This window comes from Momordica charantia, assembly GCF_013281855.1.
Source record: "Momordica charantia cultivar OHB3-1 chromosome 3 unlocalized genomic scaffold, Mcharantia_2.0 BLBB01000003.1, whole genome shotgun sequence".
Lineage (NCBI taxonomy): Eukaryota > Viridiplantae > Streptophyta > Magnoliopsida > Cucurbitales > Cucurbitaceae > Momordica > Momordica charantia.
The window spans coordinates 22,902,395-22,916,963 of record NW_028275161.1 but is presented as its reverse complement, the minus strand read 5'-3'; the positions used below and the strand labels follow the sequence as shown (position 1 = coordinate 22,916,963).

Genomic DNA, 14,569 nt, shown 5'->3' with positions numbered 1-14,569 from the left:
AAAAATGTAACCAAACACAAAGATCACGGACCATATAATATATTTAGCTCAATAATTTAAACTTGACCTTAAAGTTGTGTTTTGTCGCCAAAAAAGAAAAATGCATGTTTGTATGAAATTTATGTCATTAAATGTCTAGGAACCCACAGATATATATAATTAAAATTATTTTAAGAAAATGTAGTCAAACACACAAGTATTATTTAATTAAAAGTTTCAATAATAATCTAAACTTATGAATTTTTTAAAACATTGTTCTTATAACTAATTTCATTTCCATATGATGTTACATATTAGGCTTATTTCTGTATTTAAATTTAGATATTTAGTGACAAATGACAACTTCTTTGCATTTGACCTTATGTTCATAAAATTTTTCAAAGAGAAAAAAATATGTTAATACATTATTCATGAATTTTTAAGGTATGTTTCTATGCAAACATAGAACATATCTTAACTAGTTAATTCATTATACATTTATCTTAAAGGTAATTTGTTGAACTAAAAGAAAAGGAAAGATCCAATATGAAATTTACATATCAGATGATATCTAGTTGAGAATTTAGAAGAATATGGACTCCATGGAGAATCATCACGGTTCATTTAATATATTTAGCTCAAGCAAATCATATCCCAAACCTCCAAAAAAAGAAGAAAATTGAAGAAAATAAACAACTGTGTCGAGTCGAAGTCACTGAAATGAGGGTCTGTAGAGGAGAGGAGGAATTTTGACATCAATTTTCCCAGCGGTACTTCAATTCGTACTCCCCAATAGAAGGATTTCTCAAGGAAATGCCTTGGTGATCTCCATTAGCAGCCCAAATGCAGTTATTATTCTCACACCTATCACATAGCCAACTCTCAGTCTCTGGCCAGAAAACTTCACCAGAAGTATGCCCATACTTGCTGCTAAAGTTGCACCAAAACAACGTGGATCGCCAAAAGTTCTCTCTAAACGACCACGAGTAATGGCCCCCGACTCCGATCACCTTCTCGCCCAAATCGTCGTCTTTCGACTTGCAGTGAACCACCAGAGTCGAGTCGGTCAGATAATTAAAGATGCTCACCTCCCATTGGGACCCTGCAAACTGTCTAGAGTCACCTGCAAAACATGGCCTAATAATGTTAGATTCCAAAGCAAGCAATAGGATGAAACAAGAGATGCTTAGGGTCTTCATTTGCATGGAGTTTATGGTGAATCCATTTTGGTTTTGTTTCATATATACACCCAAATTTAGTTCCTATATGGAAAGTCACACCTTGTACATGTCACCCTTTCTTTCTTACCAAATAAATGTGGTTGCATTAATGTGAAAAAATAGATACATATAGCAGGTAAATAATAAGGTGCTATATATTGGAACTTGTTGATTTGAAGTTAAAAAGAATTCGATCAAAATCAAACTAAACCAATAGTCTGAGGCTAAGTATTATAAGTTTTTAATAGATTCTAATACTGTAATGTGGTAATTATAAGTAGTGTAATGTGTGTTTGAATATCGATGTCCCGTGACATGTGAGTTTTATTAGTTTCACTAGTCAAGAAAACTAAATATGACATAAATTTGATCTTATTAAACTCGTCTTTTATAATATGGTGTATTATATTTTTACAAATTATCAACTCATAAATTAAATATGATAAATTAACGATCTTTCGTTCATGTAATTTAACCAACTCAAACTTTCTTCATCTTACACTCAAACAAAGTGAAATTTAATAAGCAAGATAAAGCTGTGAGCCAAACAATACTTTACAGTTTTAGAAGTTTTAAATACAATCTTTAAAACTTATCAATAGTTTGAAAAAATGAACTTAATCCTAATTATATTTTTTAAAAAATGAAAAACGATATATATATATATATAGATATATTAAAGAATTAAAATCTCTAATTAATAATTTTTATTTGAAAGAGATGGGTAAATTTATATGAAAATAAGAATTTGAAATTTCATCGAAATAATCTTTTTAAGAATAGTTAAATTTTGTATATTACTCTCCGTAAATTAATTCATTCATCAATTAAATTAAGAAAAATATAGGAATTTCCGAGAGTATATTAGTTAGAAAATTCTCCTTGCCACCATATTTTCCCATACAAATATGTCACTTTGCCCACCAATACGGGAGAAATTTAATTTTAAAAACACACCGAGTGTTGATCCCCAAAAATTATTTTCAAGACCCTAATAGATTATAAACTTTGTAGACCATCCATAAATTATACAAATACAAATTTTTGTAATTTATATTCTTGTACATTTCAAATATAACCTCAAAATACAAAATTTATTGGATAATTCATGTATTCTCATAATCTACACTTTTTTTTAGTTAGTATGAAATTAATATGAAAGTATGCTTCAATTGAACAATGGTAGATTGATACAATAGAAATCTCTGGTAAAATGCTCCCCGATAACCTAACAGATAAAGTACATTACATAAAATAAACCAAATTTGATATCCAAATACTCGATAATTTGATAACTTGCTACTAACTCTTCGTCTCCATATGGTAAATAAAGAGGTAATCTATCTCATTTCTGCTAATGAAGAAATTAGAAAAATAACAAACCTCATAGATTGACGCCACAAATTCCACCCCAAAGACCATATTTTGATTAAGCCTGAACTATATATCAACTGCGCAGTCCAATTGTTAGATAATCATAGTTGGCAATAATCATCACTATTCTCATCGCTATATTACCAAACCGTACATGAGATTTTCACCTCAATATAGCTCCTTCAAAGCACATAAATAAATCTAAGAAGTGTGTCGGAATTATTTATCTTGATATGTCATTTTTTTTTTGGAATAGTATAACTCGAAATTGATAACTTTAAAACGATTAAGGATTACATTGAAAAATTAGATGGAATGGGAGGTATTTATTTAGTCAAAAGCAAAACATATCCCACCTCCAAAAGGAAAAAGTACAAGTCACTCAATGAGGGGATATTTATTTGTTACATCAATTTTGCCAAGGGTACGCCAATTGAAACTCTCTGATAGGAGTATTTTCCAAGAAAATTCCCTTGTCTTCAATAGAAGCCCAAATGCAGGTATTTTCCATGCATCTATCACTAAGAAAACTTCCTTTCTCTGGAAAGAAAACATCACCAGAAGCATGCCCATACTTGCTGCTAAACTTGCACCAAAACAATGTCGTCCCCCAAAGATTTTCTCTAAACATCCAGAAGTAGTGGTCCCCGACCTCGATGACGTGCTCGCCCAGACATCGTCGTCTTTCGACTTGCAGTGAACCACCGGACTCGAGTCGTTCTGATAATTATAAATGCTCACTTCCCAGGTTCCACCTGGGAATTGTCCAGACTCTCCAGCAAAACATGAACTAAGCAAAGAAAGCAATAAGATGAAACAAATAAAGATGTTTAGAGGCTTCATTTTCATTGAGTTTGGTCTACCCATTTTGGTTCTGTTTCATATATATACCTAAATTTCAATTTCAATAATGGAAAGATTCAGAACTTGTAGATCACCACCCTTTCTTACCTTATTGGTGTGACTGAATTCATGTAAAAAACATATACATAATAGGAAATAAGGTGTTACATATGGGAAGCTGTTGCTCTTAAGTTGATTATAATCATGCTCAAACCGAACTAAAGTGATAGTTTGAAGTCGAGTCATATAGGTTTGTTGGGAACGCGACCGGAGTCCTACATTGGTCGAATAAGAAGAAGATTATGGGTATATAAACGATGACAATTAGATCTTTTGGTACGAGGTTGTTTGGATGAAACTAAAAGTAAAACGTGAGGTTTATGTCAAAAGCGGACAAGAAAATAGTGGATTATTCAAGGTAAGATACAAAGTGTCATTTTGTTCAAAACGAAGATCGGTGGGAAACAATTATCTCCATTAAATGTTAAAAATAGAAAATATTACTAGTGTGGAGACAGTTGGGTGTACTTGGGTACCATTGTATTGTCCTTAACAAAGTTCTTGTGTGTAAGTTATGCTGGGTCAAGAAATGAGTTTATCGTTGGTACATGTGTTATTTTATTTTTATTTTATTTTATTTTTTTTTTGAAGAAGGAGAACTTAATTAATATATGTGAGAGACATACAAAAAACCGCTTTAAATAAAGGCGCTCCAGTTCAAAAATATGGTAGATACATTGTAATGGTACGTGTGTTTTCATCCATGACTTACGAGGTTGTTAGCTTTCCTAGACATAGAAATTATTTTACATAAACTTGATCGTAGGAAGGTCATCTTTTATTTACTATTTATTAATTTTTTAAAATTATCACCTAGCATCAAGACACCCACCTTCAAGTCACTAATAAATTATAATTTTGTTTCAAGTCACTAATAAATTATAAATTTGTAGACCAAACATAAATTATAATGTTCGATTTGCAAGGAGAATGATCTATAGATGAGGTCAATTATCTCAAAATATAAAAAATTTGTAACTTATCTTCTTGTGTGTACTTTCCAAACATATTCTTAACGAATTAAAACTTTTACGTCCTAAATTTGACAAACCCAATTTTAATAAACCTAGACAAAGTCGAGAGCCAAACAATACTTCAAATTTTATAGATTTCTATAATATTCTTAAACTTATCAATTGTTTTAAAATGGAAAACGCTCTAATTTTAGAAAATGAACAACAACATGATGTGTGCTAATTCTGTATTTTAATAAATGCACCAAAATAATATTTAGTGGCAAATGACACTCATTGACTTTTCTTACATTTTATATCAGAATACAAAATTCATATGATTCATGTATCATCAATAATGCATTCCTATACACACGAGCAACTAGTTAAGTATTACATATCTATTCTAGAGATCGGGAGGTTCAAATCTACCTGACTTGAACCTCCCCGACTTTTAGTTAGTATATGAAATGTGTCCATAAAAAATGATCACGAGAATAATTGAGAATTTCAAAAGATTAAAGATTAAACGGACACGATTTCGATATATTTATTTAGTGAAACGCAAAACATATCCCACCCCCAAATGTGATGATCAGTTGAAGGGATTGAAATGAGAGGTGGGAGAGGGGATTTTGACATATCATCTTTGCCAAGGGTACATAAATTCCAACTGCTTGAGAGGAGTATTTGCCAAGTAAATTCCCTGTTCAACAGCAGCCCAATTGCAGGTATTTTTTGAACATCTATCAGTAATATAGCTTCCTTTCTCTGGCCAGAAAACTTCACCACTAGCATGCCCATATTTGCTCCAAAAATTGCACCAAAACAGCGTGGTTTGCCAAAAATTTTCTTTAAACATCCAGTAGTAGTGGTTCCCGACCGCGATGTGTTTCTCGCCTAGATCGTCGTCCTTTGATTTGCAGTGAATCACCAGTTCCGCGTCCTTCATATAGTTAAAAATGCTCACTTCCCAGGGGGACCCTGGAAATTGTCCACTTCGCCCTGCGAAACATGACTTCATAATATTTGATTCAAAAGCAAGAAATAAGATGAGATAAAACATGTTTAGAGGCTTCATTTTCATGGAGTCTGGTCAATTCATTTTGTTTCTGTTTCATTTATACCCAAATTGAATTCTTATATGGAAAGATTCACAGCTTGTACATCACTCATTCTTATCTTATTGATGTGGTTGTATTACTGTAAAAAAACAGATACATGGTATGTAATAAAGTGTTAGATATGGGAATTAATTGCTTAAAGTTCAAACAATATTTTTAATCGAAATCGAACTAAACCGATAGTCCATAGTTAAGTATGTTTAGTATATTTAATAGGTTCTTGTGTAACCGTGGTTAAGAAGTGAAGTTTATGTTTACTAATCGATACTATGAAGTTAAGTATGTTTGGCATGTTTAATAGGATTTTTTTTAGTTCAAATGTTTGACAGGTTCTTGTGTAACCGTGGTTAATATTAGTATTGTGTGAGTTTACATTTGGTACGTGTGTTTGTTTATCTGGGACATGTGTTGTTAATTTTACTAGCCGTTAAAATTATATTACATAAATTTGATCTTATGAAACTCGATTTATAGTACTATTTAATTAAATTTTATAAGTGAAAGCAAGATAATTGACATGTACCTCCAATCAAGTTGTAAGTTCGAATCCTCCCTCCAATATGTTGTACTTAAAAATTAATAATAATAATAATAATAATTCAAGCACATGGTATTTATCTTAATACATGTGGGGTTGGGAAATCAAATTCTCAACTTCATGGTTGAAGGTATATACCAATTACCGCTGAAGCTCGTTTTCACACTTCAAAGTGATTGGCTCATCAAATAATGGGGCATTAATTACATGTCCAGATCCATCCATGCTTCTGCTCACCTATTAGTGGGCCGGGCTTCAAATTTTGTTTCAAACCCAATTTTGGGCTTCATTTCGACCTGCTCTTTTTTTTCTTTTTATTACAATATGTGTTGTGAGGAATCGGACTCGGAACGAGATATATATCAATTATAGCTATGCTCTGTTTTGGGACTTTTTTTTCTCAAAAAACAAGCAAATTTATATGAAAATAAAATTTTGAAATTGCATCCAAGTAATCTCTTTTGTTTTCTTTTTTTTTTTTCTGAAAAGGCAATCTTTTTAATATATTATATTACATTCTCGACTTAAGAATGGTAAATTTATTGATCAATAAGAAAGAAAGGAATTTCATTATCATAAAAAATAAAAATAAAAAACTCGTTGCTACCCTTTTCCCAAACAAATATGTCACTTTCTCCTCCGCCTGTGAAAATTTTAAAAATATAGAGAGTCTTTCTTAATAACGTCACATCAAATATACTATCAAATTACTTTCATGTCCCGAAATGCCTATGCCGTCCACGTCTTAACAAAAATTATATAGTTTTTTTTAATAAGAAAAAAATTTATTTAGTTGGTCAAAAAATGAGGATTCAACCCTCATTAATCAATTAAAACTTCTTTCTCCAAAAAAAAAAAATAAAACAAAACAAACAAACCAATTAAAACTTAGGTTAAAAAATAATTTTTTATTTAAAGCAAGAATTCAGTCCCTTTAGTTTGTTACTATTTAATCTCTATAGATAACAATTCATCAATATTTATGACAATTAAGACCGTATTAAATTTACGGGCTTGACTTCAAATTGACCTTTTAAATGGAGAAATTGACAATATTAATATAACAATGGAGTTCAAGAACAGTACCCAAGACAGATTTCTATATTTGTTTGATTCCCTCTTAAGGACCGAGCCTGAAATTGTTGGCGTTACTTGTTGGCCCATTTGGAATGATAGAAAAATCAGGTATGTCAAACTCTCCCTGATACTCAATTTCGGAAGGACTGGATTATGAATTATGTAAAGGAATTATGGAGGCATTATGAGAGAGAACAAAATAATAACCTGAATTTGAATGTTCCGACTGATAGGAGATGGATTAAGATCAATGTAGATGCTACAACAGTGTACCATAAAACTGATTAAAAATAGTCAATTTTGACCGTAAATCTATTTCAAAATTTTCTATTTATAATATGGCATTTTAAGAAAAATATCATATATAAAAATTTAGGTTTGGTTGGTGGAGATATCAAAGGAAAGTAGGATTGTATTCATTATTTTCAATCTTTTTAATATAATATATTTTTAAAAAAAAGGTAAAAAAGAAAAGTTATTTGCATGCTTAGATGACTGAAACTAAAAACAATTTTGAATTGCATGACAAACATACCCTTATTTTAGTATCCAAAATCTGACGAAATGAAAGTTTTAATCCACGGGATAATCCCAAAACTTCAAAAAGCGACGAATTAAACGTCTCTCAGTCTCGACATAATTTTCAACGACCTAAAACTTTTCAAATTCATACTCCTAAAAAGTCTATTGAGTTTGGTGAGTGATGCATAGTTGGAAAAAAAAAAAGAACAAAAAAATCTCGTGGTTTTAAAGTAAAGAACACCATACATAAACATTCAGCACCATCGTGTACCGTCTCTTTCTGAAACCCACAGTCCAATTAATCCCCAGTTTTGCCCCAACAGTATTATGTCTGATTTTTTATTTTCTTTTTTTTTTTAAATATTTTTGAGTGTCCAGACTAAGCACACGTCTTGTCAACCCATCTTTACACCATGTAATATTTAGTATTGATGTCAAAAAAATGCATAGAAATTAATAATTCTTAAAATATGTGACTATCAAGGATTTGAAGTGCCAAGGAAGTACCCATATACCTTAATTAAACAAAAATACTTTTCTTACCTCTTCCTAAGATTTAAAGTTCACATGCAGATTATAAATTTTTAAAACAAAATAATATTGAGAATTTCTCAAGTAAAATGAGATTTAAACCCAAATAAAACGAGAAAAACTGAGAGTTGAGTTGCAAAGATGGTGTTTTTTACAGAGGTAAAATTAAGAATCATTCTACCTTTCTTTTTTGGTTTTGGGAAATTGTGCAATTCTATTCTAAGATTTTGTATTTTCGCCCTTTCGGATTTACAGCCTAAAAACTTGAAAGTTGGAAACGACGACAGGTCGGGTCCCACCCACCGACACGTCGAAACCACCTCCCGCATTTGCAAGTTAAAACGAAACGTCTCTACAAAGCCGGCAAAGACTCCGGCCAAAACGGTGCGTCCGAATAATCAAACAAACCCCCCAATGGTACGAACCCATTCTCCTCCGCCGCGTTCGGCCCAATGCCGATTCCCAACTCGAACGAGTCGTAACACGGTATCTCGTCTCCAAACCCTAAGTTCCCCCCCAACTCGAACACACCAGGAGAAGCAGGGTAAACAAAACCAACGGCCTCAGGCTCCATCTTCCCCGTCGGCGGCAGCCCGAGCTCATCGTCCGACGCCTCGTACAGATATCCGAGTTCCGCCTGCGGAGACTCGTTCTCACCCGACGACGGTTCAACACTCGGCGGTTGCGGCTGAATCTCCTCCTCGAAGCTTCTGATGAAAGAGTCGAGCTCCAGGCCTTGGATAGCCGCGTCGCGCTCCGAATCCTCGAGGATATCGAGCAACTCGTCCTGAATCTCCTCCGGCCCCGCCAAATCAATAATCGCACCACCGGCGCCGGAACCTCCCTGTTCCGACTTAGAGGAGTTAACATTACAGTTGGCCTTGGTGGTGCATGGCGTAGCCAATAATCTCGATTCGGAGTTAACTCGTGCGAGCTTGGACTCGGACGAATCGGCGGGCGAGTCGTCGAACTCGCCGCGGACTCGCTTTCTGTTATCGGTGAAACCTTCCATGGAAGAAAACACAGAGAGAGAGAGAGAGAGAGAGAGAGAGAGAGAGGCAGAAGAAGGGAAATGGCGATGATGTGAAAGTGGCGTGAAATGGGAGGGAGTTTAAAAAGAGGGGCAGAGGAGGTGGGGCCCATTGGAATTTTGAAATGTAGGGTTTCAGGGGAAGAAAGAGACAAGGACACGTGGCGAGTAAAGAGAGGGTTTAGATTAGAAAACCCATTTCCATTTCAATTTCCGTTTCCCGGTCGTCTTGTTCTTCGTTCTTGTTTTACTTCTTCTTTTTTCCGGTCTCTTCCAATTTTATCCTCTCTGTGTTGTGTTCAATGATTCTCCTCCCTTTTTTTTTTTCTTTTTAATTTAGTTATTTGGATTTGGTATTCGATGATTTAACTAAATATAAATGTAAGATTTGAAGTCCGTTGCGGGGCCCACTGACTTGGCATTGAATTTCGCCTTTTTTTCATTTTTCGTAAATTGTAATTTTTGTATCGGTTGGGAAGGGCGATTTCAATGGTCTCCCTGCCTTCTGCATTACTGTCCTTTTCCTTTTATTTTGTTTATGCTTGGCCATTCTTTTATTTTGGCTTCTCCCTAAATTTTAATTAACAAAACTCCAAGCTCCACTATTTTCTTCTTACTCCTCACTCGTCCCTTCTTATCAACGTAATCACATCGAAAATCAACCTAATAATCCTTCTTTTAACAATAACACGCCATGCGGATTCTCAACTTCATTCTTTTCCTAAATTCTTCAACTTTGAACAAAAATTATTAATACGCAAATTAACCTATAAGTCAAATGGATAAAATATCAAAAGATTCTTAAAAGTGGGTAGACAATATACGACAAAATTAAAATGTTAATTTACATGTCACGCGTCCTTTAAATTCTAACTCACAAATTTTCTAATAAAAATATTGATGATATTTTTAAAATATTTTATGAAATGTAAAAAATTTTGAGTTGTTGACAAAGTTGAAGGGTATTATTGATAATTTAGTCTTATTCTTGACAAAATCATTTTCTGTTTAAAATTATTTATGATATGATTAAATTCCTACACTAACTTTCTTCCTTATCTACATGTTAGCGGGAATTAAAATCAAAGATGGAAATAATTAATTTACTTAGGAAAGACGATTTCAATCTTTGAAACTCCAATACTAAAGTCGAGGGTTGATTCTTTCTCAACCAAACAACTCAAATTTTAAATAACACCTTACCATTTGACCCACTTGATTGATAAAATCGTTTATATTTAAGAGATTATCATTTTTCTTTTTCATGCCCCCTTGTATTATAATCTATTGTTCACAAAATTTCATGGAGTCAAAATCATATATTACCTATGTTAAATTGTAAATAATAGATCCTAAATTTTTTCTGAATTTTAAATGTTGTAACCATCAAGCTTTTGAATTCAGTTTTGTGAATAATAAAATTATAAACTATTAGATCTTTTAATTAAAAAAAATAATATCATTCGATACAAAATTAAAAATTTTAAGAATTATATACACTTTTAAGGTGTTGGAATAAATGGATGAATTAAGTTTAATGACAGGTAGAAACGAGGAGTTGAGTTTTTCTTTTTTCTCAATGAAATAATGAATTCCAACTTAAATGAATTTAGGTATTTTACATTGAACATCGAATTAAATGGAGCGAAGAAAAAATTGTACAATGAGATGTCAGGTGAAAAGGACGGGGAAAATTTAAAAGTAAAATTATTTGAATATCTTAATAAATACGAAACAAGTACGATCAAATAATGCTGGGTTGGAATACCTCGCATGTATTTAAAGAAAACAGGTATAGTATCAGAAATTTTCGCATACCATCGCAGCAGAACTTTTAAAATTAGCAAAATTTTAGAATAAATATTTAAGAGGATTTAAATGAAATAATTAATTTTAGGCAACGGAAACGGCTGCCGTTCACGTGAACCATTTACGCCGCCTGAAAAAAAGTAAATATCGTAACAGATAAATATCTCCCGTTTGACTGCCGTGCCTCACTCCCCCAGCCGTAAACGGCAATCTTGTCTGGAAGTAATTGTTTGTGGGTCCCTCAAAGAGTTCTAGAACTATTCAGCTAAAAACTTCCTAAATACTCATCAACCTTCTTGAACTGTGTCATTTTTATGCTTAAATTTCAGACTTGTTTTAAAATTATCATTCCATTGATTTTACCCTTAAAATTGAGATGAAAAAAAAATATATGATACAATGATCACGTGGAAGATAGTGATTCTAAAATTTATTTATGTCCTAAACAACATATTTCAATTGATTAATATACATTTTTCCAATCAAAATATTTTAGATTCATTAATTGGGTGTTCATGTTTTTAGACTTATTTTCACCATCTACCCATAAGAATGAGAATAATGTATATATATATATATATATATATATATATATATTAATTAGAGCGGGGACAACCAAAAACGTTTATTGTTGGAATTTGTCCTTTCATCTAACATCAAATTCGTACAATTTTTTTTCTTCACTTCATTTAATTTGATATTTATGTTAAATATCTACAAATAAGTTAAATTTACTCAACTCATCAATTTAAGTTTTTTGGTTGAGTGATGGTATATTCATCTTTAATTCATCTCTCTCTTGTTTTTTTTTTTAATTTGAGTTTTTATTTTCGAACCGTCATGAGTTGATTTAAACTTTTTTTAGGTATGACATGTGAGTGAGGATCCGAACTCACACTTTTTAATTCGAGATAAGTATCTCAACTAATTAAGTTATATTGGTTGATTTAAACCTTCTGTATGACTTTACCATATTAGATATATTAATAATCATAATTCAATTGGTTAACGTATGTATTCTGATTAAAATGTCGTGATTTCATGTTATTAGACAAACATAGATAATTATATTGAATATTTGTTTTAACTAGACATTTAAATAACCATATAAAAAAAGTTTAGTAAAGAAATATGCATTAATCATAATTTAACTAATTTAAAATCTACCATTTCATATTTATGATATAATATTTTTGAAAATGTTTATTTAACCTATTAAACGATCACCGATGTATTACATTTGATTCAGATTTTTAACCCTCTCTCATTCGTCCACCTAATAAAGAAGTAGCAATATCAATTAGCAAGAAAATAATATTGCCACATAGCCCCTTATTTTATTGGACTTAAAACCCTCCATCAAATAAAGTTTAGAAATCCATATAAATATAGCTTCGAAGACTTATTTTCTTAAAATTGGATGTTTAAAGCTCACCTTATATTTGGTATACTAAAAATAATTAGATGATCAAATTGTGGCAAAGTGATAAATAATATCTACCTCGAATATTCAAATGTTGATACCCATATTTATTATGTTAAAATAAATAATAAACACAGACACAAATTCCAAAAAAGAGGATTCATCCTTATCTCTCAGTTAAACAAATTTTCAAATTTTAATTATTTTAGAGAAAAATAGTAATGGACCAGAATCAGCGAACTATTATTAAAACTTTATCTAATAAGAAGATATCTATCCGAGACTAAAGATAACGTGATAAAGTTAATCGAGGAGTGGCGGCGATTAGGGCAACGATTTCCTCGGGCGGATTGCCGGAGCAATGGGAGAGCCACCGTCACGAAAAGCAGTTTCACGGAAACCGAAGGCGGCTGACGTGGAGGTAGAGCTGGAGGTGGAGGAATTACACTTCGCTACAGCACATGCACCGCGCCACCGCAGCACCTGCCGCCCACGTGGCCCCGCTCCGCCCGCACCACACGACACCGTCTCGGGCGGCGATGTCCAACAAACCGCTTTGCTAAACCAAACCCCTCAGATATTTCCACCCCTTTTTCTAATTTATTCTACGTGTCCTTTAGAATTTAGAAAGATCAAATCCGGGAATTGTCGCTTTGGTAGAAATTAGAATTCCGCTAGCAACGTTTATTTTTTTATTTTTATGTTCTTTGTTCTTTGTTTATTGCTGTTTTTTGATAAGTGAAAACATAACTAGTTTGTAATTGTTTATTGTATCTTCTTCTATACTTTTTGAATAAATGAAACAGAAAAATCAAGGTTTTCGAAACGATTTAAAAAATGACAAACGAGACAAAAATAATTTTAGAAGGCTCGAGTTTATAAAAACCTAACAATAAATTTAAGATAATATCTTCATTTTTCATTTTTTACTTTTAAGGAAGAAAAATATAATTACATGTTTTCGATATCTCTAAAAGATTGAGTAGTAAAAAATAAAAATAGTTGTAAAATGCTTACATTTCTCAGTAAAATTGGTAAAAAAAATAGCATTATTTGGCAAATGTCCGTATTTTATATTATTCTAATTCCTTTTAATTCTTCCAATTTTGAAAATATATATTTTAACCAATAAAATTATATTTAAGGTGAGCTAGATTTCTTTCTTCTATGATTCCATTAAAAAAAATTATATATTTAAAGTTTTTTTAGGAGACCATTAGAATAAATTTCTACTCTTTTTTTTATCTAGTGTATTTTTATTTATATATATATTTAATAGATAAATAGATCTTATTAAAATTTTTAAACTACTAGAAATTATGCCACGTTAGTAGGAAGTAGGAGCTCAGTTCATTAGGTAAGTATTTTTTTTAATGTAGAACTAAATTCTCAGAAAGTTTCAATTATACATTTCTACTGATATTTTGGGAGACGAATATTCTGGAGAAAGACAGGGAGCGTTGATTTGTTAAATTAATTAATTAAGTGATTTCAAACCATGACTTGGTTAACAGTATAGTTAATTTAGTACATTAAATTGAATAAATTAATAATATTGATTAATGAATACTCATCTACTGCAATTAATTAATAAAAAAATATTTGTTAACATGAGCAGCAATAATTAGTATCTGCTTATTCTATAAGGTCGAAAATTTAAACTTTCGTACTACTACTTTATTATCAAATTTTTAATAGGTTGAGGAGGGAATGGTTAACCTACATATAATTTGATTTAAAAAATCAAGAAGATTTAAACAAAAAAAATATCATAGTTGGTTGATTCGTCGGGACATTACTTCATTAAAAGTAAGAGGTCAAAATCCTTCTTCCTCATATGATAACTTTTTTTATTTGGTCAAGAAATAAAAAGAAAAAAATTGTGGTTAAATTGTTGTGTTGACGTGTAAGTGCAGTATTCTGACCACAAATGTGTCTGTCTTCCGAGAAAATTAAAATGATGGGAAACTTCTTGAGAAATCCCACCTCCACAAAATTCAAAGGTACTCCAAGAAAAAGGATTTAAATCATTTTAAAAGAGTAATACATTTATTTATTTTTACATTTTTCTCTCCAATCTACCAAA

General features: G+C 31.7%; 1 protein-coding gene across 1 annotated transcript; it reads right to left on the bottom strand.

Annotated features, from left to right (window-relative positions):
- Positions 1 to 8,328: 8,328 nt before the first annotated feature.
- On the bottom strand, positions 8,329 to 9,314 carry LOC148212601 (uncharacterized). The gene has a single exon (XM_088121448.1). It carries the CDS (start codon positions 9,231 to 9,233, stop codon positions 8,574 to 8,576), a length of 660 nt encoding a protein of 219 aa, XP_087977574.1. The 5' UTR covers positions 9,234 to 9,314; the 3' UTR covers positions 8,329 to 8,573.
- Between the last annotated feature and the right edge of the window lie 5,255 nt (positions 9,315 to 14,569).

Bases quoted from the DNA above. Each gene is read 5' to 3' on its own strand.
- LOC148212601 (XM_088121448.1), bottom strand. From the start codon at position 9,233: ATGGAAGGTTTCACCGATAACAGAAAGCGAGTCCGCGGCGAGTTCGAC.